Here is a 23,135-nt window from a genome sequence, read left to right on the forward strand (position 1 = left end):
AAATCCCAGTTTGCTGCATATGAACACAGTAAGTACTGGGCTGCTAGTCTACTCTAGTCATGTATAAAATAGTTTTTAAATAGTCATCTAGAGATTTCCAGCCGCATATGTAAGGCAAGCTGAAATTCCTGCTATTGTTAGCCTCTGCTGCACATCATGAACAGTGTGACAGCAGACTTGTGAAATATCCATTTTCCTTTAGTGTAACTACCTTCTGCTGCTTCCTTATCATTCAGCTTCAGATCCTCTTAAAATGAAGCAATTCTCTGGATCAGAGATGTTAACACTAATGTTTGTCTTTTTGTTGTCCTTGATGAAAAATTAATGAACTATGAATGAACGAACAGTTCTGCTCTGTTTATACCTTTTTTCTTTTCATGCTTGAATGCTGAGATTGCATTTACTGAAATAGGGCCAAGGTTGCTTTTTGATCCTTGAGATGGATCTGTCCAGGAAAACTTCAAACAGGAATCCTCATTCTTGGAGCTCTGGATCTTGCAGACCATGGCCAGATAAGAACTGCCACAGCTTTCAGCAAAGGACAGCCCAGAGCATCATACAGCCCTTGTAAAAACATGGGACACAGGCAAAGTTTTTCCATGCCTTGCTGCTAATTTCTATGTACTGCTTCACTATCTGATTGAATAATTCAGCACACCATTGTCAGACTCTCCCCCGAAGCACAGCAGCGGTAGGGAGTGTGCACTTTGCCACCCTAAGCCTGTGAGCCCATTGCTCCTCTGGCAAAGTTGTGAGGGGGATCAAAGGAAGATCTGCAGTTTGATCACTTTCCTTTTGCTTATGTGGGAATAAAGACAGTCCTCTTCCCCATTCCACTTGGGCATTTTGCTTTTGCAGAAGTGACCCAGGAGCAGCTCCCCACATGCAGCCTAGGCCTCTCCACATCCACTGCGTAACAAGTCTGGAGCGCTGGCATCAGGACAGCAGCCTGTAACGCAGGACAGTATTTCACCTGGACTGCAACATACCTTGCCTTACCTTCTCTCAACACATGCACAGAACAGTGCCACACTACATCCATTGTCAAGGGTCCAGAAGCTCTCTGCATGTGTCCAGCATATGCTGGCTTAGTGGTGACATAAGAGACAGGTCCTTGTTCCCACTGGCAAGGTAAAACAGCATGTGGTCCACTGCTTGCGGTAACACAAAGCTTAACACACTAAACAATGGTCCAGGTAAGCCTGGATGATGGTGGTGCCTTACAATATTTTCTAGTACCTCTCCAAGGGCTTAGCTGAAGAGGAAGACTCTCTGCCTGCCAAATACATTTCTGTGCAGCTATCTGCTCCCAATTTTTTGAGAGAAGCACCCTTCTGTTCCATTCAGCATAACAAACCACATATCTTAGCAACAATTTCACAAAGTGGTGTATCTATATTTATTTCCTTCTGATTATTATCCTTTCTCCAGTATATAATTGTCTCAATGCTGCAGTCTTCTTTGGTGGTAGTAATTTTTCTGTTATTAGTAATTTTGACTGCTCAGGTCAGAGTACTGCTTCTGGACACAGCTCTTGATTATATATATAAAGAGAAAAAAAAGAGAAAAAAAGAAAAAAAGAAAAAAAAGATTTGGACAGACTGAGCAGTTTGCAACACTAGCATCTAATTTAGATGATCTACATGAGCTGATAGCTTCCGAGTCATTTAGGAAAAGGTAGATATTCTAAAATGCAACAAAGTAGAAATTTCTTGGTGGCTGTCTCCTTTCCAGTGCAAGCCTGACCTTCTTTTGGTAGGTAGGCCTTTTCCATGTTTCTAGGAGCTGTTTGGCCTAGAGCTAGCAAGTTGAGACTCTAGTCAGTTCCACCACTAACAATCCCTTGTGGATATCTTTGTGAGGGCATTCATTTTTATAGTGCATGCATGGCAATTACATACACCTTAAGACTGTACGTAGCTCACCTGAAATCCATGACTGCCTGGTTGCCTGGAACTGGATATTATAATCCAGAAATTTCTTTTCTGTAGTAAAACTTCGCATTGTTGCCTCTTTCATTTATGAGGAAATGGCAAAATTTGGATGGTGGTATGTAAGGCCCCAGCCTCACCACGTGCCAAATCCCTTACATGAAACAGGGAATACGAATCGGTGTATAGGAACTGGTGGTACTTGGTAATTTGTAGGAAAGGTCTACTCAATTTCCTTAAATGTAATAATTTAAGTGCCTGGATATTTCATTGTGTATTTTTGTGAGATTAGCTTTCATTTAAAATGTAGAACCTGGGAGGAAAAGCAAATTCTGAAAGAACCTTCTCTAAACCCAAGTATTTGATTTCCAAAAATACATGCATGGAAAATAATCCTTTTAGTTCTTATAGGTATCCTTCCATGACCAGATCCAGTGTCTTAATATAAAACCAACGAATGTTTTGGAATGTGTAGTCTTCTGAACCCAGTCAGAGTATGAAAATAAGCTTTTTCTCCTCCTATACTTCACTTTTATCCTCTGCTAACAATGGCCACAGAGATCAACTAGTGAGGATGCTTGTAGTCTTTAGTAGGTGTTTAATCTTTATGTGCTGTAGTAAAACAGATTATTCTTTTGCAAAGACCATGAAATGAACTTCTTGATACCCCCAGTAGACAGAACAATGCCAGTAGAAATCCAGAAATGAAACACTGTGGACTTCTGCTAGATTGTATTGTGACTGGATAGTTTCACTCAGGACATTGAATTTTCTGTTACCTGGTGGTGAGTCAGAGCCATTTTCTATGTGGGTTGTTTGTTTTGTTTTGTTTTCACTGGAAGTGTTTGCTTCTGTAAAACTTATGGAGGTCTTCCAGGTATCTAAAACTTAGTAAGTGAAAGAGTAGCAGTCTGCAATGTCATCTCCACTCCTGCCTCAGGGTAAACTCAGTGAAGTCTAAGGCAGCCGGATCTGAAGAAGGAATGAAAGATGACATCAGTATTTTTATTTTTTTTAACTCTGTAAAAGAAAATACACTTTTCTTAGGACAGTCTTATGGGCTTCTTAAATGACTTGATCTTCAGTCTGAGATGATCTAGGATGACATCATGGTGACATACCTATAAACTTCAGCAGAACTTCACCAGGTGCCTGAACATTGGGTGGAAAGTACATAGCACAGCGGGCCTGCAGAAAGTAAAGCAATGATTTTAATCAGTTTTTAAGAACATCAATTTATGTATTTCACTGTTAGGAAGCTATGCAGGGGAAGAGTTCCAGAGATAATAGAAATAGAAAGTTGTAATAGAAAGAACATGCAAACTCCCTGCACCCAACTTAAACTCCCAGATTTCTTCTAGTAACTTTGTTCGAGCACTGCTTCCTTTTGGGCAGGAAACTGTATACGGAATTGTCGCAACATGTGTTTGAGGATTTTTTCCCCCAGCATGACATCAGTTTATGGGCTTCATTTTACCTGCTAAACTGTTATTAGATCAGATGTTACTGATTCTGGAACATATACTAAGCACTGGTCATATGCCATTAAAGTACTAAGAGGTAATGAAGAAATTTAAAAACTGGACAGTAACCATAAGGAATTCAGAGTTACTCACCCTCATGCATTTAATTAGAAATATCAGCCTGAATTAAGGAGAGGTAACTTTTATCACATTTGAAGAGTGCCATCGTATGAAATTATCAGAGCTAGATTTTTACCAATTGAATTTATCTAAAATATTGGGACATCCTGTAACTGAAATATATCTCACTTACAGAAATTGACTCGACTTCATAGTAAAACCTGGAATTTTATGTCAAAGTTCCACTGGAACAAGTTGTAAATTCCTGAAAAAGCACATTTTTATAATAAAAGTACTAATTAAATCCCTAGTTTTAGTTGTAACTATTAAATATCCATCTAAGAAAATGAAGAATATGAAATGAAGAGCATTAGGCTTTTCTTATAGGATATGCTGTGCTTTAAAACGTATTTTATTGATCCTAAAAGTACAAGATCAATTACTGACATTTTCTTGAGGATCAATCTCAGATTAAATGCCAAAATGAAGAAAAGGTTTTCATATGTACTATGTCCAAAAGCAGAAACAGATTGCCATACTCATGTGAACATTCAGAAACCTTTTCTGATGATTAAACAGTATGTCTGAAATATATCTGTTATACCAGCCACCATAGTGCTTTTTGGTGAACCAAAGAAGTCCTACAGTGAAATCAAACTTTTGAGTAAAATCTGTACTACTCTAATCCAATTTCCTTCTAACATCCTTTTTCCCCTGTTTTTAAATTCATGTATATTCTGTCAATTACAATGCAAAGTCTAAGTAACAGATTTAAGCAGGAATGTTTGAGTGTGAAAATAATTCATGTGAGTTGCTAATAGGCTGGTGGGAATATGTTTTTCCATGTGAAGGGAGCATGTCGCATCAAAGACTGCACACTTGATTTTCCGCCATTTCATCCCTTGACTACCTGCTATTACCTATAAAAGGGACAGGAAAGCTGGGAACAGTCTGCTGTCAAATCAGTACTCTGCTGTGACCAAAACAGCAGTATTGCATCTGTTCTTCCCTCTCTTTGAACAGATGCAAGTAATGCTCTAAGCAAATTGAAACAACAAGCTATGGGGCAAAAAGCAGTCTTATTGTTACTTCAGCTAAGCTAAATGGAGATTTGATAGCACATACATGATGTTTCTCTTCCATGCTCCCTGGTTTTGCTACTTAAGGCATAAGCCTTGCAGTTAACATCCTCCAGTGACATGAATCGATCAGGCTTGCATTCGCCTTGACAATCATGTGATGGGGCATGGAAAATAAAGGGACACTATGAATCCTCTCAGGCAATTAACCTAAGCTCTGATGCTTCCCACACCAGCCTATTTTCAATTTTGGCACAGTACGGTTTATACACTCTAACATTACTGCTCAGAAGATAGAGTGATGATTCAGGTTTACTAAAAATGGCTTCACAATACTGTAATTATGCCTGTGAAGCTTCATCTTGAATCATGTATTTATAAGTTTCTTCTCACTGAGAAATAAATACGTGTGGTGTTTTATCAGAAAAGTTAGTCACCAGATACCTGAAACGCTTGTACACCATCTTTAAGAAAACATGGCTTGTTCGGTCAATTTGCTGCCAATTTACTTTTTTTTTCCAGGTTTTTTTTTTGTTTGTTAGTTTGTTTTTTAAATATGTATAATAGCATAGGTGACCTCCCTTAATACTGCTGTCCATACAGATAAATGAGAACTAATATGCCACTGCTGCATCCTGTCATGCCAGAAGATCAACATTACTTAAAAGATTATTTAGAGTAAGTACCCAGACCCACTGAAGTCAATGAAATGATGCCTACTGGCTTCTGTAGGAGTCCAACTTGGACATTATTCTGGCAATCTGTCCACCACTAAATTAAACTACTACAGGACATAATAGCCCAAATGAAGAAAAAGTAGAAATTCAGGAACTAAAACTGAACCACAGATAAATATCCTAATTCAATGGCATTCTGAGCAGACTTAAATAAAACACACACACATGTGCGTACACATCCAAATGTAAAATAAAAAGAAAAAAGTTATGAATTTAACAATCTTAAAAATTCATAGTTTAAAATTGTTTACATTTAAACATTTGAGTATAATAGGTAGCTTTCTTGACTTTCCATTTATTTCCCTGAGCACTGATCTTTGGAACATCTGGAGTTTCAGAACTGTCTAGTTCATGATTCCTAAAATAGTTATCTTAAGTAAAACACTGTCTTTTTATGTCAGAAATCAATTCCTTAAGTAAAACTAAGATACAGTTTCCATTAACTACAATGTATATAGCCAATCTTCTTAAAGCCAACAACTATTATTACACTTCTGCATCTATATTTAGGCACCCAGCTGGCCTGTTTTCCAAAATCATCCTGTAGCCTAGCAGTTTAATTCAACTCAGTACAGGGTATTATGCTGTCTCATTAACTCCTCTAATTGGAGACTTACATGTGAACCTTTGCCTCCTTGCTTTAGTTATTCATTTTGCAAAATCCCTGCTGTACAAACAATACAGTATGTTACCAGGTTGGTTTTGTGCCTAAGTTAGTATTAAGGGTAAAGTCTTCAGGACTTCCCAGTCACTTCCCTGTAAGGGGTTAAGGAAATGCATCTGCAGAGAGCCAGCATAAAACCTATCTTCAGTACTAAAATGGGATTTAGCTAGGGCATATGCTTTAGGCTGACATTCTGCACAAGAAATCTGTTGGCCAGAAAGAGCTGTGTCTTAAATTTCTGCTACTTAGAACTACTTGGCAAATTGGCAACTGCTGCTTTTAACTGTCTCCTCTAGATTAGAGCTTTGATTGTGAGCTTCACAGACTTCAGTTTGCAATTTTAAGACTCCTCAGGCATTCTGCATTTTAGATTATAGAAAGTGTGCAAGTCACAACACTTTAGAAAACAAAACAGTGCAGAGAGATTTGAATATTTTTGGGCTAAACTCTCTCCAATTCTAAGGCTGTAAATTACGTCAGTCTCTCTGAAGCTAAAAATTTTAAAATGATTTTCCATCGACCACAGAAACACACTGTAACTTTTCACTCCCTTAGCTCGCTCTCTCTCTGTTTCTGGGTAGCTGATACACTGGCATCATGCAGCAGACTCCAAACACAGGATTAACAGAAAGGAAAAGGTTATTTTGTAATACTTCATTTCAGTATGCTGTAATTGGGGGAGGGGATACTGAACCAAAAGCAACCTGAAAATTTGCTTTTGGTTCTTTGTGGAACACAAAATTAAGCCTCTACGTATTCTTGAATGATGTGATGAAATATGCCATTTCTCTTTAAGAAGCACTTTCTTACACTAGCCATTACTGGCATTCCACAGTAGAATCCAAAAGGATTTAGCAGTTTTTCCCTTTGCATTTTGCCTTTTTAATACCTCTAAACTGAGAAAGAGTTAACAGCATACCATCCCATTATTTCATCATCCACCCTCCCTTTCAGGAATTAAAGTGATCTTTAAAAAATAAATAAAAAAAAAAGAAAAGAAAAAAGAGGAAGAAGAAGAAAATTCTTGCTTTGTAATAGGAGTATAAATACTGTTTTAAAACTCATTTGGAAGATGTCTTCCAAGACGGTTTATCTTTTTTTGTTTGTTTTGTTTTTCCTTTAAAACTGACCATTGCACCAGTTAAGGCTGTTTTACAATATATATATTTCAAATAAAATTTTAATATTCAAGCTTACCAGACTGATGAATTATAACAGGTAAAATGGAACTCATTACAAGGTAAACCATGTAGTTGTACAAAATAGAATTAAACCCTTCACCTGTGTAAATCAAAAAGAAATCCTGCCTTGCATTAAAAACACAGAACCTGTTTACAAAAAGGAATGTGTATGACATTTGGACTTCCTTTTAACTGCCATATCCTAGCAACATCTCAGTTGTGTTAGTAAAGGAACTAATTATCAATTTTAAACTGCAGTGAGTTTACCAAACGTTTTCACTATAGACTTCTGAAAGCTTTTACAGTAAGAAGTTATCAACAAAAGCAGGCACATTAGTGTACAAAAACGTTGATTTTTTTTCCTGTTTCTTTTTCAAAGTGCAGGTTTTTCTCAATGTGCATCTTACAAGACCAATGAATGTTTTAACTCACTAAATCTTAAAACAGAACTCAATTCTCCCAAGGAGTAGTGTAAACGTTAAAGATCCCCAATACATCTCTAGTAAACGTGACACAAATGTCTCTGCGTTGTTTAGAAATTTAGCTCTTTTGAGAGGTAAAGAAGCTTCATGACGCCTTTTCCTTACACTGGCTGGTTATCATAAATGGGTAACTCTGGACTGCTAAAGCTGGAGACTGATGAATCACTTTGAAGGGAACTAAACTTGGCTACGGAGGAGAGGCAGCAGGAGGAACCAACCCTTCGGCGTTTCTTGCGCAGCCTTCGGAAAATTCAGCCGCCGGCGGACGGAGGGCTGGTGGGACGGAGTGGGGAGAAGAAAAGGGAGAGCAGGGAGGGAGAGAAGAGAAGCTTCCGCAGAGCCAGAGGCACGGCGGCACCTGCCCACGACCCGTCCCGTCGGTGGTGCGAAAGCTGTCCCTGGGCCCCGCGTCTGAGAGGAGCTGGCTGACCCGCTCCCTGTCCGTTCCGGCGCCTGGTCCCTCTCCGGCTGCCACGGAGAGCCGAGGACCGGGCTGGCAGTCGGGGGTCCCGCCGGCGGTGTGCGCTAGGTGCCGTGGGAGCAGGGCTCTCTAGGGTAGATCTCCTCGTAGGCCGGCGGCTGCTCGCTGGGCAGCGGGTAGCAATAGGGGTAGGAGGCGTTGAGCTCGGGGTCCATGGGCGAGTAGCCAGGCAGCTCGACGGAGGGATGCCCGCCGCAGTGTACCTCCACGCCAGCCTCGTCGAAGACGTGGAAGACGCCCACGTTGATGTACGAGACGGCCTGGAAGGGGCAATCCCCGGGGCTGAGCTCGGGCTCGCCGCCGGAGAAGAGGGAGCCCTGGCTGTGACGCGGCGCCCGCCGCCCGCCACCGCCACCGCCGCCGCCGCAGGGGCCGCCCCGCCGCCGCCGCCGCCTCCCGCTCACCGCCGCTGCAGCCGCCGGGGCCGCTCGACGCCGGCGCCGCCGGCGTCCGCGCTGCTGCGAAGCCTTATAGTTTTTGACGAGGAGCAGGTTAAGCAGACCCAGGAGACACTCCAGCGCGTTGAAGACGGTGGAGAGCACCAAGCCTTGCTGGTAGTCCCGGAGCTTCTGGCAGCGGAGCGCCGCGGCGGAGCCGTCGGGGACCGCTGGGCCGCTCCGCTGGCGGGCCGAGCCGCCGGGCTGAAGCAGGCAGTAGTGCGAGTACTTCCTCTCCACCAGCGACACGGTGTCGCCGTCGATGACGGCGCCGGCGAAGGCGCTCAGCACGCCCAGCATGAACACCAGCACCCCCAGCAGCAGGAAGTTCTGCCGCCCCCCGGGCGGCGCCTTCTCTACTGGCCCCGACGGTGCGGCCGCCGCCTCCCCCCCGCAGGTGCCGCCTCCAGCCGGGTCAGGGTCCCCGGCCGGGTCCGAGGCCAGAGCTGGGTTCAGGGCCGGTGCCGCGGCTGGGGCTGGAGCCGATGCCACGGGCGCCTCGTCCGGCGGACGACAGCAGAGCAGCGCAGCGGCGAGCAGCGAGAGTCCGGCGGCCAGCAGCAGCCCCGAGTAGAAGGCTCCGGCGGCGGTGCCCAGGCGGAAGGGCTCGCCCTTCAGCTCGGAGCCCAGCGAGAAGCACTTGAGGCCCACGGCGGCGGCGCTGAGGGCGCAGGCGAGCAGGAGGCAGCTGGAGAGCGCGGCGCAGGCTCCCCGCACGCTCCACTTCATCCTCCGCGCCGCCGCCGCCGCCGCCTCCCCGCCGCCCGCCTCATCCTCCTCCCGCGGCCCCCCCTGGCCCCGCAGCGGCGGCGGCGGCGCGGCGCGGCGCGGCCATGCGAGCGCGGCGCTCCCCGACGGGGCGGCTGGGCTCCGCTTCGCTCCGCACGGCAGGCAGCCGCCGGCCGCAGTGAGCCGGGCGCGGCGAGCGCACACGCTCCCCCCACCGCCTCCCGGCCGCCGCCGCCTCCTCGTCCCCGCCCGCCCTCTCTTATCGCGGCGGCTGCGGGGAGGCGATTAATTATGGATGGAGCCGCGGCGGGCGGGGGGACGCCGGGGAAAGGGGGCGGCCCGTCGGCCCAACACGGGTGGCTGGGGCAGTGCGACCCCCAGCTCAACCCATCTCGCCCTGGAGGAGGTGAGGCTGAAATCTCCGCCCTCTCCCCTCGTGTCACGGGGGGACCGCAGGCCGCTCCCAGGACTGCTCCCCCGCGGGAAGCACAGGCAGTTCGGGCAGGGGGTGGCAGGGTCTGCAACCTCCCACTAGTTCCGATGAGGAATGCTGCCTCCCGTCCTCCCTCCCTCCATCTCTCTCCGATCAATCAATTTACTTATTTATTACTCTATTTATTTATTTATCTCTTGCTCTTGCTGGAGCCACCGTGCATCCCTGTCAGTGTGCTGCGATATGCCAGTTGCTCTGATGCAGCGGAGCGAGCCTCCGCGGCCGCGGCGCTCCCGCTCACCCTTCTCTGCTGTGTGCTCTGCCGCGAGCCCCCTAGGGGAGCTTCCGCAGGGCCACTCACTCCCCTGCGCGGGCAGCGGGGCTCGGGGGCCAACTGCGGCCCCGGAACCTCCCATCTGGGAGCGCCCGCAGCCCCCGCGGCGGGGAGCCGTTGGTACGGGGGTGGCCTCAACTTGGAGCGTCACGGCGTGACCGGTGGCTCAGCGGCGAGGAACCGGGATGGCTTCCCGAAGCAGCGATGGGAACCTCAGCCTCGGAAAGGAAGAGTAGGGTCCGTGCCTGTGCCGGCAACCGGGATCCAGGCAGGGAATGAGACCAGGGAAGGCTCTTCCTCGCCTCTTCCTTTTCGTTCCGGGAAGCTGGAGCCTCAAGCTTCCCCATTTTTCCCTTCTGCCGTGCGCACGCCAGCCCTGCTTGGTATTTTTAGCCGGCGCCGCTGATTAGCATTCAGGGGAGCAAGCGAGGAAGACTTTTTCCAAACCGTTTTCTCTTCCCTTTCTCACAGGGCGCATGTATCTGTTGGTGGCAGGTGGTGTGTCTGGGAAGTGATCTGATGTTTGGCTTTATCCAGGGATGCGACCCTGCTCCCACTGACCTGTGAGGCAAGCCTATCAGCACCTCCCTCACCAGTGCCAGCACTCTGCTGCAGTCCTGGGCTGGGCTGGGCAGCTGGGTACGGGTCTTTGCTGTAGGAGAGGTTCTCTGGTTCTTGTATGGGACAGTGACCCTTGTTGGGAAGCTGTACTGCCTGGAGTCCAGCCCTCCCCAGTGACACTGTCTAGAAGCATCAGCTTCTCCAGCAATGCCATCCTGCCCCTTGGGGATACACGGAAAAGGGAATTATGGCCCCTGCCACATTCACAGAGGGTCCATGGAGCACATTGTGTGAGAAAAAACGGTAATCCTGATAGTCCTGAGCTCGCTGACCAGTGGTTACCTGTCCCCTTTGCCAGGTTGTAGCTATGGCTGTGAGCTAGGGCCCTCCAGGAGGCAATGGATGGGAATTCCACCCACAGCTCTTCCTGTTACCAGGCTGGTAAGGATTGGGGCATGCACGTCTGCTGATGTGTCCTTGTGAAGATTTTGCTGTAGGATCTGAAATTTTGGCTGTGCATGTGCTGAGTGCTTGGACTGGTGGGGTATATCTTCAAAAGAACTTGACAGGGGAGTTGGAACTAGATGATCTTAAGGTCTTTTCCAACCCTTAACTATTCTATGATTCTATGACCTGTGTCCTTATGATTCCTAAGAAGTAAATGCATAGAAGGCACACAGCATTTTACAGAATAGAGCGCCCATCTCCTGAAGTCTCTGTTTGGCTCTAAATATTGCCTTGGAAGTACATGTGAACTCTCAATCCAGCTGCCAATCCAGAAGGCCCTGAGAGACAGATGGCATGTGGGGATGTGGACGGAAATAAGGTGTAGCTAGTGGGAGGTAAACACTTAATGAACTAATTATATATAGAATGTGCAAAGTGACACTGAAACTGACACACAGTGTAAACTTACCTGCATGCAAACAAAATGTATTGTGATTTGATTCATTTCATTGTTGTTATCAAGAAGCTAATAGGGTTCAAAAAAGGATTAACTGTTTATTATGGATAGTGAGAGCATTCACTTAGCACTTAACAAATACAAAATTAAGAAGATATCTTAGCCTTTATACATCAAATTATTTATCAGCCTTCAACTGCCAGTGGTTAGGTTAGGAAAAGCAAACCTTCCACTGGGGGCAGATTGTTCCTTTATTGTACAGAGTTTCTTAATGTTTCTTTGCTGTTTCCTGTTTTGGCAGCTGCTGTAAGGCAAAGTAAGTCTTCGCAGGCATGGTCCTTCACATGCTCCTACATCTGTCTCATTTGTTCAGTCCTCCTCACCTTGAATGTCATCTTCTAAGGAAAGGACCCTCCCTTCCCTGTATTTGTGACAGGAGCCTGATCTTGGATACCACCCCTGAAACCTGTGCATTGTGAGAGGCTAGGCTGCTGCACAAGCTTAATAATGTAATTAGTAACTCTGCCACACCCTTTTATTCCTCCTGTCAAGCAATTTGCTACTCTTAATCTCCAGATCTTGCCTGTTTCTCCCCAGAATGACTCCCTGGCTTCAAAGAACCATGCTCAAAATGCAAGGCTGGAAGTTTCACTATTAACATGCTTCCCCATGTGTTCCTTATTACTTAGAAACCTCCCATGTTGCAGTGTCACTCTGAGTTAGCACAGCTTTTCATATGGTTATTTACAGCTTTGCACTCTGGCATATTTTCAGTGAGAGGATACTTCATAAACACACACATACACATGCACACAGAGTACAGTATTAGCACACATCCTGCATGTTGATTTTCAATTGCCTTTGGATAAAAATTTTTTACATTAATAACAGAAGACTATAAAATACCCTATCACACCTTTATCTTACATGAATGATTAATTATGATTGAATTGGAAATACTTCAAAATATGACTAACATATCACCCTAATAAAGGTCACTTGAGAGTTCTCCGGATCCCAATGTAAACTGCAGATAGACTCTGCCCTAGCTGACAGCCACTCATGCTCATAGCTGATACATGTGTGTCTCACTGTTCAGCCAGTTCTGCCTGCTGAAAAAAGCATGTCTTTGTGCAACAAAAGATGACAGAACTTCAAGCCACTTGGCCACATTAGCCCCTCACTTAAATCAATCACTGCAGGTGAGTTGGTTTGCCAGCCTCAGTTAATCGCAAAGCCGGAATCTGATGGAACTGTGCTACAGCTGCTGAGTATGAAGTATAGTAGATGCCACGTGTTTTGAGTCTCTGGGTGTTAGGTTTACTTTCAAGCTTTGTTAGACAGATTTTCCTTTCTAAATGCCTAAATCAAAATTTATTGAAGTTGTTTTCAAGGGATATTTTTGTGAACTTTGGAAGAGGTGTATAAAGTTTTGTGGGATAACACCAGCCTAGGGCATGTGTTGCCAGCACTCTCCTCATGACCATAGAGTGAGCTTAGTGGGGAAGTCATTTAGACAAGTCCTGCCTCCAGAGAGGGCTAGGGAGCTTTGGTCCAAGGTTTTGTTTAGGTCATAGGGAATTGAGTGGCTATGCTTTCTGGGTGCTGGTTGAAAGTGGGCATGTCATGACCAGTAATATAGGCTTGCTTTGCTCAGTGTGTACAGAGCTGGATGTTTACAGCAAGGTGCAGATCGCCCTCTTAAGTGTTTGTGCTGAGCATTGGCACAAGAGGGGACAGAGCTATTAATTATTGCTCTTCAGGCTGGAAGCTAAATTGTGTGTTTTTAAAAGAGATGGAGATCTTCAGCTTATGCCACCAAAGTACAAAACATTGTATTATTTTATTGTCTGCCTCTTCTCCCACACTGAGTTTATGTTAAGATATATGTGTTGTTACTTCAGTGCCAGTTTGATAAATGGTTGTCATAGCTTTCCCTATTTGAACATGATGGCTGTGTAACCTCCCATAACCTACTCTGTTGCCTCCTACTGCACTTTCTCTTTGTTTTTATAGGGGACATTATGGACTATAAAATGTTTACAAAAATGGTTTTACATGTGGTTATGAAGAATACATTAGAATTTTGAAACTCTGAAGGTAGAACCTATCATGTTTCTTTCCAGTCTCTTTTTCATTTGCAAGGTTCACAAGACGTTTCTGTGTGTTCGAGGTCTGCTGTTCTCCTACTTTCACAGAGTTTTATGTGGAAGACTCATCTCTGCAGGTAATCTATGGGAAATACTTTAGGGAACACATGTTGGGATAGGTCCTACATCAGGCTAGAAGCCTGGAGCAAAGTAGTGGCTAAGACACTGGTGAAAACCCAAATGTCTAAAGATGCTGCTCCAATGGGTAATATTTAAAATAGGAAGCAGAGAGGCTGAAGAGAATATGTAAGGAGCTAAGAAAGAGAAAGCAAACACTATGGTAGAAGCTGGACAGATGTAGCTATCTTGGCTGCTGTTAGCCTATGAGTTTTGGATTTAGGGAAGAAGAGTTTGAGAAATTAGGGTATTGACACAACAGGTAATTTACATTACGAGATCATGGGATAATTTAGGTTGGATAGGACCTTGAGGGGTGTCTAGTCTTACCTACTCAAAGCAGGGGCATCTCTTGGGTCAGGCAAGGTTGCTTGTGGCCTTTTCAGTCCATGTATCCTGTATTAGCAGCATTTGCCAGTGTTTGGTTAATCTGAACAGTTCAACCAGTTTTCTAGAACTTGTTTGTTTCTTGGCTCTACTCCCTTGCTCTGGCTCCAGGTGATGTTAGGGCATCTAAGAAGCCCTTGTGGAGAGTCTTTATTATCCTTTTAGTTTAAATGTACCAGGATATGAATGAAAATGAGTGGCTTCCTTGTGCGTAGGATTTAATAATTTCAGTCACCTAACTAGTGGTAATTATATGAGGAGCATTCTTTGTTTACAGAGCTGTAGAACAGGACACAAGGTGTTCTGAGGAGAGGCCAGATGTTTGTTGTGACATTTGTAAATCAGCTATTTGATATTATTTGATAAACTACTTAAACAAGGACATCCTTCCTTCCCTTATTTCACAAAATTGTTCCGTTATGACTCATTTGCAGATAATGTGCCTTATGATTTCCTAACTACTGTCCTAATGGTGGGACCTGGATAACATATGATTGAATAGGTTCTAGGAAACTGCTAAGTTAATGATAAAAGATTTCTGAACACATTGCTAGCCAAAGGACTCTCAAAATCCTTCTCTTTGGGCTTTCAGATTATTTTGAAGTGTGTTTCAGTTTAGTCTGCATACCTTATTCTTGATATCAGTGCTGTGCAATGTCTTAAAGCTGACATATCTCTTAGATTCCAGTGAGGCTTTCAGCTCAGGACCTGAACAGCAGTCATATACCTATGCAGAGATCTTGAAAACTCCTTATGTTGATGCTACCTTGTCTTAGAGGAGTCTATTCTCAGAAGATACTTTACTTCAGGATTTTAAAGTTCTCAGTGCATCTTAAGTATATTTTATCCAATGACTGTTTCATGTCAGGGGCACAACCTGCTCTTGAAGGAGGGAGAGACTCAAAGTCACCTTCTAGTGAGTGCTCTGTTAAACATTTTGTGTGCTCCTTTTTGAGCCAAAACAACCTTGAATTTTCTATAAAAAGAAATTGTAAGGCAGGAGTGGAAGGGGAGAGCAGGTCCCCACTCAAGCCAGAATTGTGATAATGGGGAAGTATAACTTAGGATCCCCTCTGATCCCAATAATATGAGACTCATTCTCCTGCCTGGGGCTGCCCTTTATTAAAAAAGATGTGATGAGAAGGTGCATCATGAATTCTCCCTCTGAATCATGAAGGTGCATCATGAATTCTGTCCTCTGATGGGACAAGGAATAATCTGGCCTGGTCCTTGAAAGCAGAAGTCGTGGTGAGCCTACCTTTGTGGTAGGGGATTTCTCCTACATGGATCTGCAGCCTGGGAAGTACCTCCTTGCTGCCTGAAGGCTTGGTGCAGTGAGCACTGATTTCTGCTCTGTCTTGGTGACAAAACTGCTGCCCTAGCTGCCTGCCACACCATGTCCCTCTAAGAGATCTCTGGCCCCAGCTCAGCTGCTTGTCTGATCTTTCCCTAGCTTGCTATTGCAAGAGATGCCCATCAAAATGCATACTTTTTCGTGTCAGTTGGGAACACTTAGGGAGGTGTAGGTTAGTGAGTGGTGAGCAATGAAGCCAACAGATCTGAAGAAGCAGCAGCTGGTGGAGCAGGGGACACACTGTTCTTTTCACACATGGCAGCAGCTGCTGGAGGGAGTTGACTGTCCAAGGACTAGGCTCATTGAAAACACAGCATTGACATTGGCATATTTTGCTGTCTAGTAGATTGCCTCCTTCTCAGCCCCTGCCTGGCTGCCAGGGTCTTCAGGGTGAGCTATGTGCAAAGTGCTGTAGCCTGGCCAAGCCAGCACAGCTCCAGCAGATCTGCACCTCCACGTGTGCATCACACGGCTGTTTTCGGTATAGGCTTTGACTGCACTTCTGCCAGAGCTGCATTCCTTACTCCCTTGAGGAGACAGTATTGCTGCCTACCATCTTGTGTTTCAAATCCTGACTTGCCTGGTCTGCATTAGAAGTATTGTGGGGGGCATCTCTGGGCTTTTGTTGAGTCCCTGGGGCATTTGTTGACTGCTTTGAAGTGATTGGTGAAAGGTAACCTTTTGTTAGGAGACTTAAATTCACTGTATTAGAGTCTGCAGCATCTCTGGAAATGTTTGAAGATTTAAAAAGGGTGTAAATTGTTAGCAAATAATGGAACACAGAGGACTTCATAAGTCAACCCATTAAGGCTGCTGATCCTGCACACATCATGTCCCTATCATGCCACTCATGAACAGCTTCCACTTTTCTTTTTAAGTCTTTGGCTGCTTGTTGGAAGGCTGCACTAAGCGTGATGGCTCTGACAAATAGATACCTCCTGACTGTTTCACTGCTAAATGTATTTCATGGCCAGCTTGCACACATTTATTCTGTGCCAACATTGTACTTTAACTTAAATGGCTCTTCTCCATCTCTGATGTTTACTTTCTGGATGTATTTATAGACAAGAGACATACTCCCTCTGAGCTTTCATTTTGCTAAACTAAACAGGCCAAATGTTTTTGTTGTTGTTGTAGTATTAAAACCTCTGTAGTATGAATGCATAACCAGGACAGTGTGCTGCATCTTTGATAATCTCACTAAGGGCTTGGATGATAGTACTAGAGGTTCTTCATAGTTAGTGAAAAGTCCTTGCTTAATTATCCTAGAATTTGTGATTGCTTTTTACCCATGTCATTCCCATAGGAGGCTATAACTGTACCTAGGGTACCTCCTTTTTTGGCCTCCACTATTGTTTCCAGTTGTGGGACTAACAAGTGGTGGCACTGACAACATTTCCTCATGTTTGATTGATCTTTCCCCCCCAGGTCCTGTTATTTCAGTCCTCAGGGTAATTCAGCTTTTGCCTATCTGATATTTTGAACCTCCTTTGTGTTAATAATACCACTGTGCCTTCTGCTTCTCAAAGAGCCTTTCTTTCTGGCCATCCCATTTCCTTCTCCTGCTTAATTCTCCTCCTGATTATCTGGATGCAAACAGTACCTCAACTTTAGTGGGGGTACGTCATTCCTCTAGAGCAAGTCTTTATTTGCTGCATATTTTTTGCCCTGTGCATTGACCAGAGATAAATATCTATCTTGCTCTGTATATCTTCATGGATCTGCTCCTTTTCTTTGTTTTCTTCTGCTCATCTGCTGTTGATGTGTACAATTTTTTCAGGTCTTTCCTATTGCTGTCATCATTTTAGACTTTTCTTTCCTGCCTTCATCGTTAAAAGCATGGAAGAACCTCCCACTGCATTTGCAACACACTACTTTCTATTTGCTGGATCCCTTCATTCCTATTTAAATTCCTCACTCAGTTGTCAAGCTATCTTTTTTTTTTCTTCAGTTGCTATGTCATAGTGGTATCTTATGTCTCAGAACCTTTTTTGTAGCTTGCTTTAAAGAACAGAAGAATGTGAAAAACAAGTGAAAGTCATGCTTGGTTTTTCTGTGTTAATGCTGGTTAATTATTACTGGCTGTCTTGTGCCAGAGCTCAGGATATCAAAATCTATGGCAAAAGATTTGTATCTACATGCTGTCAGCTCTTGGAAGATTTGGATTTGCTATGTCCTATTACTTTAAGGATGGTCAAGCTGTTTGTGTCTATTCTTGATGATATAGTGGTATTAAAATTTGAACTAGAATAGGGAAAGGAGCTCTTACAGACTGACAGAAACTGGTTAGGCAATATCCCAGTGTGCTTGAATTTCAGATCTTTTCCAAGACGTAATGTTACTGTCTTTCATCATGGGTCTGTGTTGTAAGTGAATTATCCTTGCCATCATTTGGCAGGCTGTGATCTTCTCTGATGGCAATAGCCCTGGACAAAGTTGCAAGTTTCAACTGGAATGTTGTACAGATAATTCTTTTTTTTCTTGGGCTAGAGAAAACCCAGCTGCAGTCTTGGAGCTGACAGCCAGGGAAGACCAAATTATAAGAGCCCATCATGTACACTGACTGCCTTGGAGGAGAAGGAATAGTTTTAAGTGCATGAAGCCCAGCATAAAACCCATTTGCTACTGGAGTCACAGGGGGTTGAACACTTAAACATTGGAGATGTTGGTACTACATTGGTATAGACTGCTTTAAGGACCTCTAAAGTAGCCTTCAGTCCTTACCAGCTTCCTGGGGACGTGCTGAACTACTTCATCTTAAGCAAGCTCTCAAGGCACAGCAAGGTGGGCTGAAAATCCTGAAAAGCTTCAGTTGTCTCCAACTCTTTGCAGGGGGTGTGAGCTGATTCCCTTTTCCCCTGATAAGGCTCTTGCTGAATCATAATTCTGTTATGTACCCCACCATTATTGTTTTGAGAAGCAATATCTTTGATAATGGGTTTGATTTTTTCTTTTTCTCCCTAGCAGCTACTGCCTTCTCTGAGCCCTAGACAGCTTCCTTGGCAGTCTCAGGCCAGGAAGCTGTGCTCATGTACACTGTTTTCCTGATGCAGCACATCTGAGAAGCATAGGGACCTGACCAGGTCATCACTCATGTCTCCCTTGGTGACCTGGAGCAGGACCAAGCATCAGAGACGGTTAACATTTCTTGGCCTCTTTGCCCACTGAATGTTACTAGCAGTGACATTCCCTGCTAGCCTGTGAGAACTCCCGATCCCAAAGTACCTGTTTGTGGACAGAGTTTGTGTCTGTGGGGGAACAGCTGGAGGGCCAGGTCCATGTGCTCTCCATGGAAATGGCTGGAAAGAGGAAAGTGGTGGGTGTCTTTCAGCAAATGAGTCCTAGGGGAGAAGGGTGTCCAGTGTAGCCCCTCACACATGCTCTCAGAGGGATGCTGGGAGCTGTCATTGCTGTTCAGCAATTAGCAATTTCTGCTTTTGCTTTTGTGCATATCTAGTATGTTTTTTAATTTAAATCTTCATCATAGTGTTCTCTATTATATGTGCTGTTTGTAGCTATTAAACATACTTGTTTTGAGATAACTCTCTGCAATATGGCACACACATAATTAGGTATAATTAGCTCCAATTAACCATATTAAGTTTTGCAACATTTCTTCTGCCATATCCTGAAGCAGGCTTTAATAGGTTTTGTGACTAATAAACCCACGTTTTCAGGTTCAAGCTATACAAACTCCTTCATGTTCCAGGTGTTTCCTTTTTCATTTGACTACTGTGCCTTTGAATCCAATCGTTTGTTGTTCAGTTGGCTGCATAATTAACTTGCAGCCTGGAGGACTCTTTCCCTTTGAGAACAGAGTCTTCATTGTGCATCTTGGGTGCTCTTCACACATGACTTCTGGAGAGCTACTGATCATGATAGCATCTCAGTGCCGTTTACAAACTGCTACGTCTGGCAAAGGCCAAAGTACCACATATTGTACCTTGCCTATTTCAACTTGTTTAAATAACAATAAATAAATAAGCTTCTTTAAACACAGTCAAAATTTTGGCTTTTATTCTTTTTAAAGTCTGCTTCCCTAACTTCTTCTTTTTGGTATTAATTTTGTTGTTGCTTTTGTTGTTCTTGTTTGAATGTGCTCTGAAATGTCATGCATTAAGAAGTCGTATAAAACATGTGATTGACTGAAAGACAGATGCACTTTTGCAATAACAGAAAGATGCTAATGCAGTTTTTTGTGTGAGGAGCATATCGTGGCCTGTTGAGGCACCCTCTTGTGCCCTGAAACCCATATCTCCAGTGAAGGAAAATTGGCATCTTCCTTTGCAGCTCAGCCTAGCATTTGAAGGTGGCTCTTGGTCCTCTAGCTAACTCATTTCTTGGCATATTGCCTCCTAGAGAACAGCTGGAAATAGCAAGACTGCTGGTGTATATCGCAAGGTCTATACCATGACCTATTAATGAAAACTAGAATGTGTACACACAGTAGACACCAGAAATGCTGACATTGACACAAAAGGGTCTCTCAGTTGTCCTCCATACAAACCAGTTTCTTGACATGTATGAAATGGTTCGTCACTCCCTAGTGCTTCAAGGCTGCATGGGTGTTAATTTGCTTCAGGTTATAATCAAGCTGTCACTGATTTTAATGGGCCTTGGGTCACACAAGCTTTAGTTTTCTTATGGTTTCCATTACAGTGTTAATTAACTTAGCATGTAGATTTAGCTTCGAGATTTTATTTAGTTTTTATAATTTAATTGCAGAAACATGGCAGTAAATGCAGATGAGAAGCTATGTGCAATTAATATTGACCCAGGACTACTCAAATGTCAGACACTTGTCTCTGAAGACTCACTAGGAAATCCAATGTGTTAAATATTGATTTTGTAACATGTTCTTTTCAATCAACCTTGGTACTGGCCTATTCTTCCTGAACCTGTGCTGTTCCTGAAGAAAGGACTATGTGGAACTTTGATGTCTAAAGAGCCAGCACTGAAAGTCAGAAAATCCTCTTGCTTGGCAATGCTAGCACCATTTTCCTGCAACTTTTTTCCACAAATGCTGAATCTACACATAGGTAGAATTAGGTGTGAGGATGTGTGTGTCAGGGCAGGGAGGGGATTCTTTTCATGGCTTTTAATGAAATATAATTTAGAGCCTTTGATAAATAGCTCATGGAAAGTTTGGGGAATGAAGCGATCTTATCACAGTTGTTGGTATGCCTTTTCCTGGCCTGAAAGAGTCTGTGCAATGATAGGAGCATGGATCAGTTTCCATGCTGACCTTGTCCTTGGCATTGGCCACAGACTGAAAGATAGGCTGACTACCATAAGATGTGTTGATATTAGTCTGCTGGAATCTCCAAGTATTTCAGAGAAGTGTCTCAAAGAGGCACTGGAGTTTGTGCTGTGAGTGGCAAAGATTGCCATAGGAAAAAATGAATAGCCTGTTGTCATAGAATCATAGGATGGTTTGGGTTGGAAGGGACCTTAAAGCTCACATAATTCCAACCTCTTGTCATTTTCCTCTAGACCAGGTAGCTCAAAGCCCCAGTCAACCTGGCCTTAAACACTTTCAGGGATGGGGCAGCCACACCTTACCTGGGCAACCTGTCCCAGTGCCTTACCACCTTCATGTCTGCTGGCAAGATTAATGGTCACAGGTTTAAGGTAAAACTTTCTAGCTGACTGAGTACTGAACAGGGGAACATGTAGCTTGTCAGGGTATGAAAATGACATTATTGGAAGTGTTTCCAATAACAGGGCCTGTATCTGGTTTTGGTCATTCAAGCAGAGCTGCTTCTGCCAAGATACCTCTTTAGCCTGATTTTCTGGGAGCTTGGCAGACTGTTGTGCTTTCTGATTACAGCTGCTGTTTGACATTTCAGGGAATGAAAAGTCTCTGCTCTGCCGTGGGCCACGTGAGGATGGAATAGGAATTCTCCCACCATGGTCATCATCAGGGTCTGGGATGGCACATGACCTAGGAAACTAAACATGGTGCTTAACATAGCACCCTGTGGAAATGGTGAGGGAGAGAGAAAAACTTTACCTCTTGTGTAGCACTTGAAATCTGAAGTTTAAAAACCTTCTAATAACTGAGGTATGTGTGGCTAGAAATGCTGCTAATACCTTAGGCAAAGAGGCAGAAAAAAGAATCCTGAAATAATTGCTAGGTTTAAATTGAAGGTGGTTGAGACCATGCAGGCTGCATCTTCATTAGAGTCACCACTCTGCAAGAGGGAAGCAAGCAAGGAAGACAGAATGAAGGATGTTTGTGCCCTACAAATTGCAGGGGTTCACTGAGTTGAAAGATGCCATTAGTGTTATAGGGCAGCAGAACTTGTTTGTTTAAAACCAGAGGCAGTGTTAAAAGCACGTCGGCTATCAGAAGGGACAAAGACAACAAATTGCATAGGTAGACTGCTAAACTGAGTGTTAAAGGCACAACTGCATGAGCAAGCTGAAGAATAGCTCTGGGCTGGCATTTCTGGAACATGTTGCTCAGATCTGTTGCGTGTTGTGTTATGCACAAGACTTGTATATTTGACTGTTAATTCACGCTTGCTTTCTGTTTCACCTGCAACTCCCCCATTCATGGTACTTAAATATCTGGCATGCCTCGGGAAGCTAATTGTTGCAGACAGTAAAGTACATAGTGTGTTGTGCCAGGCACAGGATGGGAAACAGGTGTCCCCCAGCGCTGTGCTGTTGGTAAAGGGTGTCTTTCCCATGGTTCCCTGTGTGGGCGTAGTGCCACTTTGTAGCTTTGTGCTTGCCAGTCTCTTGGTGCACAAATGGACCTGTCTCCTGTATATGACCTCTCATTCCTTTGTATCCATTCATTTCCATCTACCCTGTAACTCAGCCCTGGAGGACAGGGCACTGAAGGGCAGCAGGAAGTCTATACCTGAGCAATTGAAAATGCCAGACTAGGGATCCCACAATGTTTCACAGCCTCGTCCCTTTCCCATCATATGTAGGCTTTCAGAAAAGAGGGGAAAAGTGTGATCCCTTCGTCCCCCCATTCCCTACCCTGCTTTTGAAGGCAGGCTGAAAGCAGCACCATTTGGACTGATCCTGCAGATTGCTGCAGTATTCGGGGCTTTGTCTCTCCACGTTAAGAGCTGAAAAGCCAAGCTGGGACAAACAGCCCCCAGCTGCTGCTCCAGCTTCTTCTGAAAAAGCTCCACATTGGTCAGTGAAGGGAGGAAATGTCTGGGTGATTGCCTGTGAGCACTGGCCCCAGACTGTTGCTCATACACATAGAAGAAAATACCTAGTTGCCTAGCATCATTTTGGTGGCATGGTGTGCAGCATACATGCACACTGTAGCTATTTCACCTGCTTCAGGGAATCTGGCTGTGTTGAGTTACATGTAGCGACTCAGAGGGCTTTCCCTTGATGGAATATAAAAGTTCACTTGCAGTCTATCAACTTACATAAAAGTTTAAACTAATTTTTGCTCAAGTGCATTGTTGTATGTTCTTAGACTAAACTTGATGCGTATTTCCTTTGCCAAATCCACCACTTCGCTATATCCAGTGAAAGAGTATCAAAATCCCTCTGAAGCTTTTAGGGACTGCAGTGGTGCAGACTGTGAGCACAGCCATACTGCTGTGCATCTAAA

At 44.2% G+C, this 23,135-nt stretch overlaps 1 protein-coding gene across 2 annotated transcripts; it reads right to left on the reverse strand.

Moving 5' to 3' along the window:
- Positions 1-1,470: 1,470 nt before the first annotated feature.
- TMEM271 (transmembrane protein 271) lies at positions 1,471-9,304 on the reverse strand. Of its 2 annotated transcripts, none has more exons than XM_034072891.1 (4): positions 7,876-9,304; positions 3,053-3,119; positions 2,711-2,903; positions 1,471-1,533 (listed from the first exon to the last, which is right to left on the reverse strand). In XM_034072891.1, the coding sequence occupies exon 1, from the start codon at positions 9,302-9,304 to the stop codon at positions 8,183-8,185; it is 1,122 nt and encodes a 373-aa protein (XP_033928782.1). In that variant the 3' UTR covers positions 1,471-1,533; positions 2,711-2,903; positions 3,053-3,119; positions 7,876-8,182. The 2 variants fall into 2 exon arrangements, with proteins under 2 accessions (XP_033928782.1, XP_033928781.1); XM_034072890.1 differs by having other exon boundaries at positions 7,763-9,304.
- Between the last annotated feature and the right edge of the window lie 13,831 nt (positions 9,305-23,135).

This window comes from Melopsittacus undulatus, chromosome Z (genome assembly GCF_012275295.1).
Source record: "Melopsittacus undulatus isolate bMelUnd1 chromosome Z, bMelUnd1.mat.Z, whole genome shotgun sequence".
Taxonomy (NCBI): domain Eukaryota; kingdom Metazoa; phylum Chordata; class Aves; order Psittaciformes; family Psittaculidae; genus Melopsittacus; species Melopsittacus undulatus.

What these genes read in the sequence shown, in the direction of transcription:
- TMEM271 (XM_034072891.1), bottom strand. Translation starts at nt 9,304, where the DNA reads ATGAAGTGGAGCGTGCGGGGAGCCTGCGCCGCGCTCTCCAGCTGCCTC.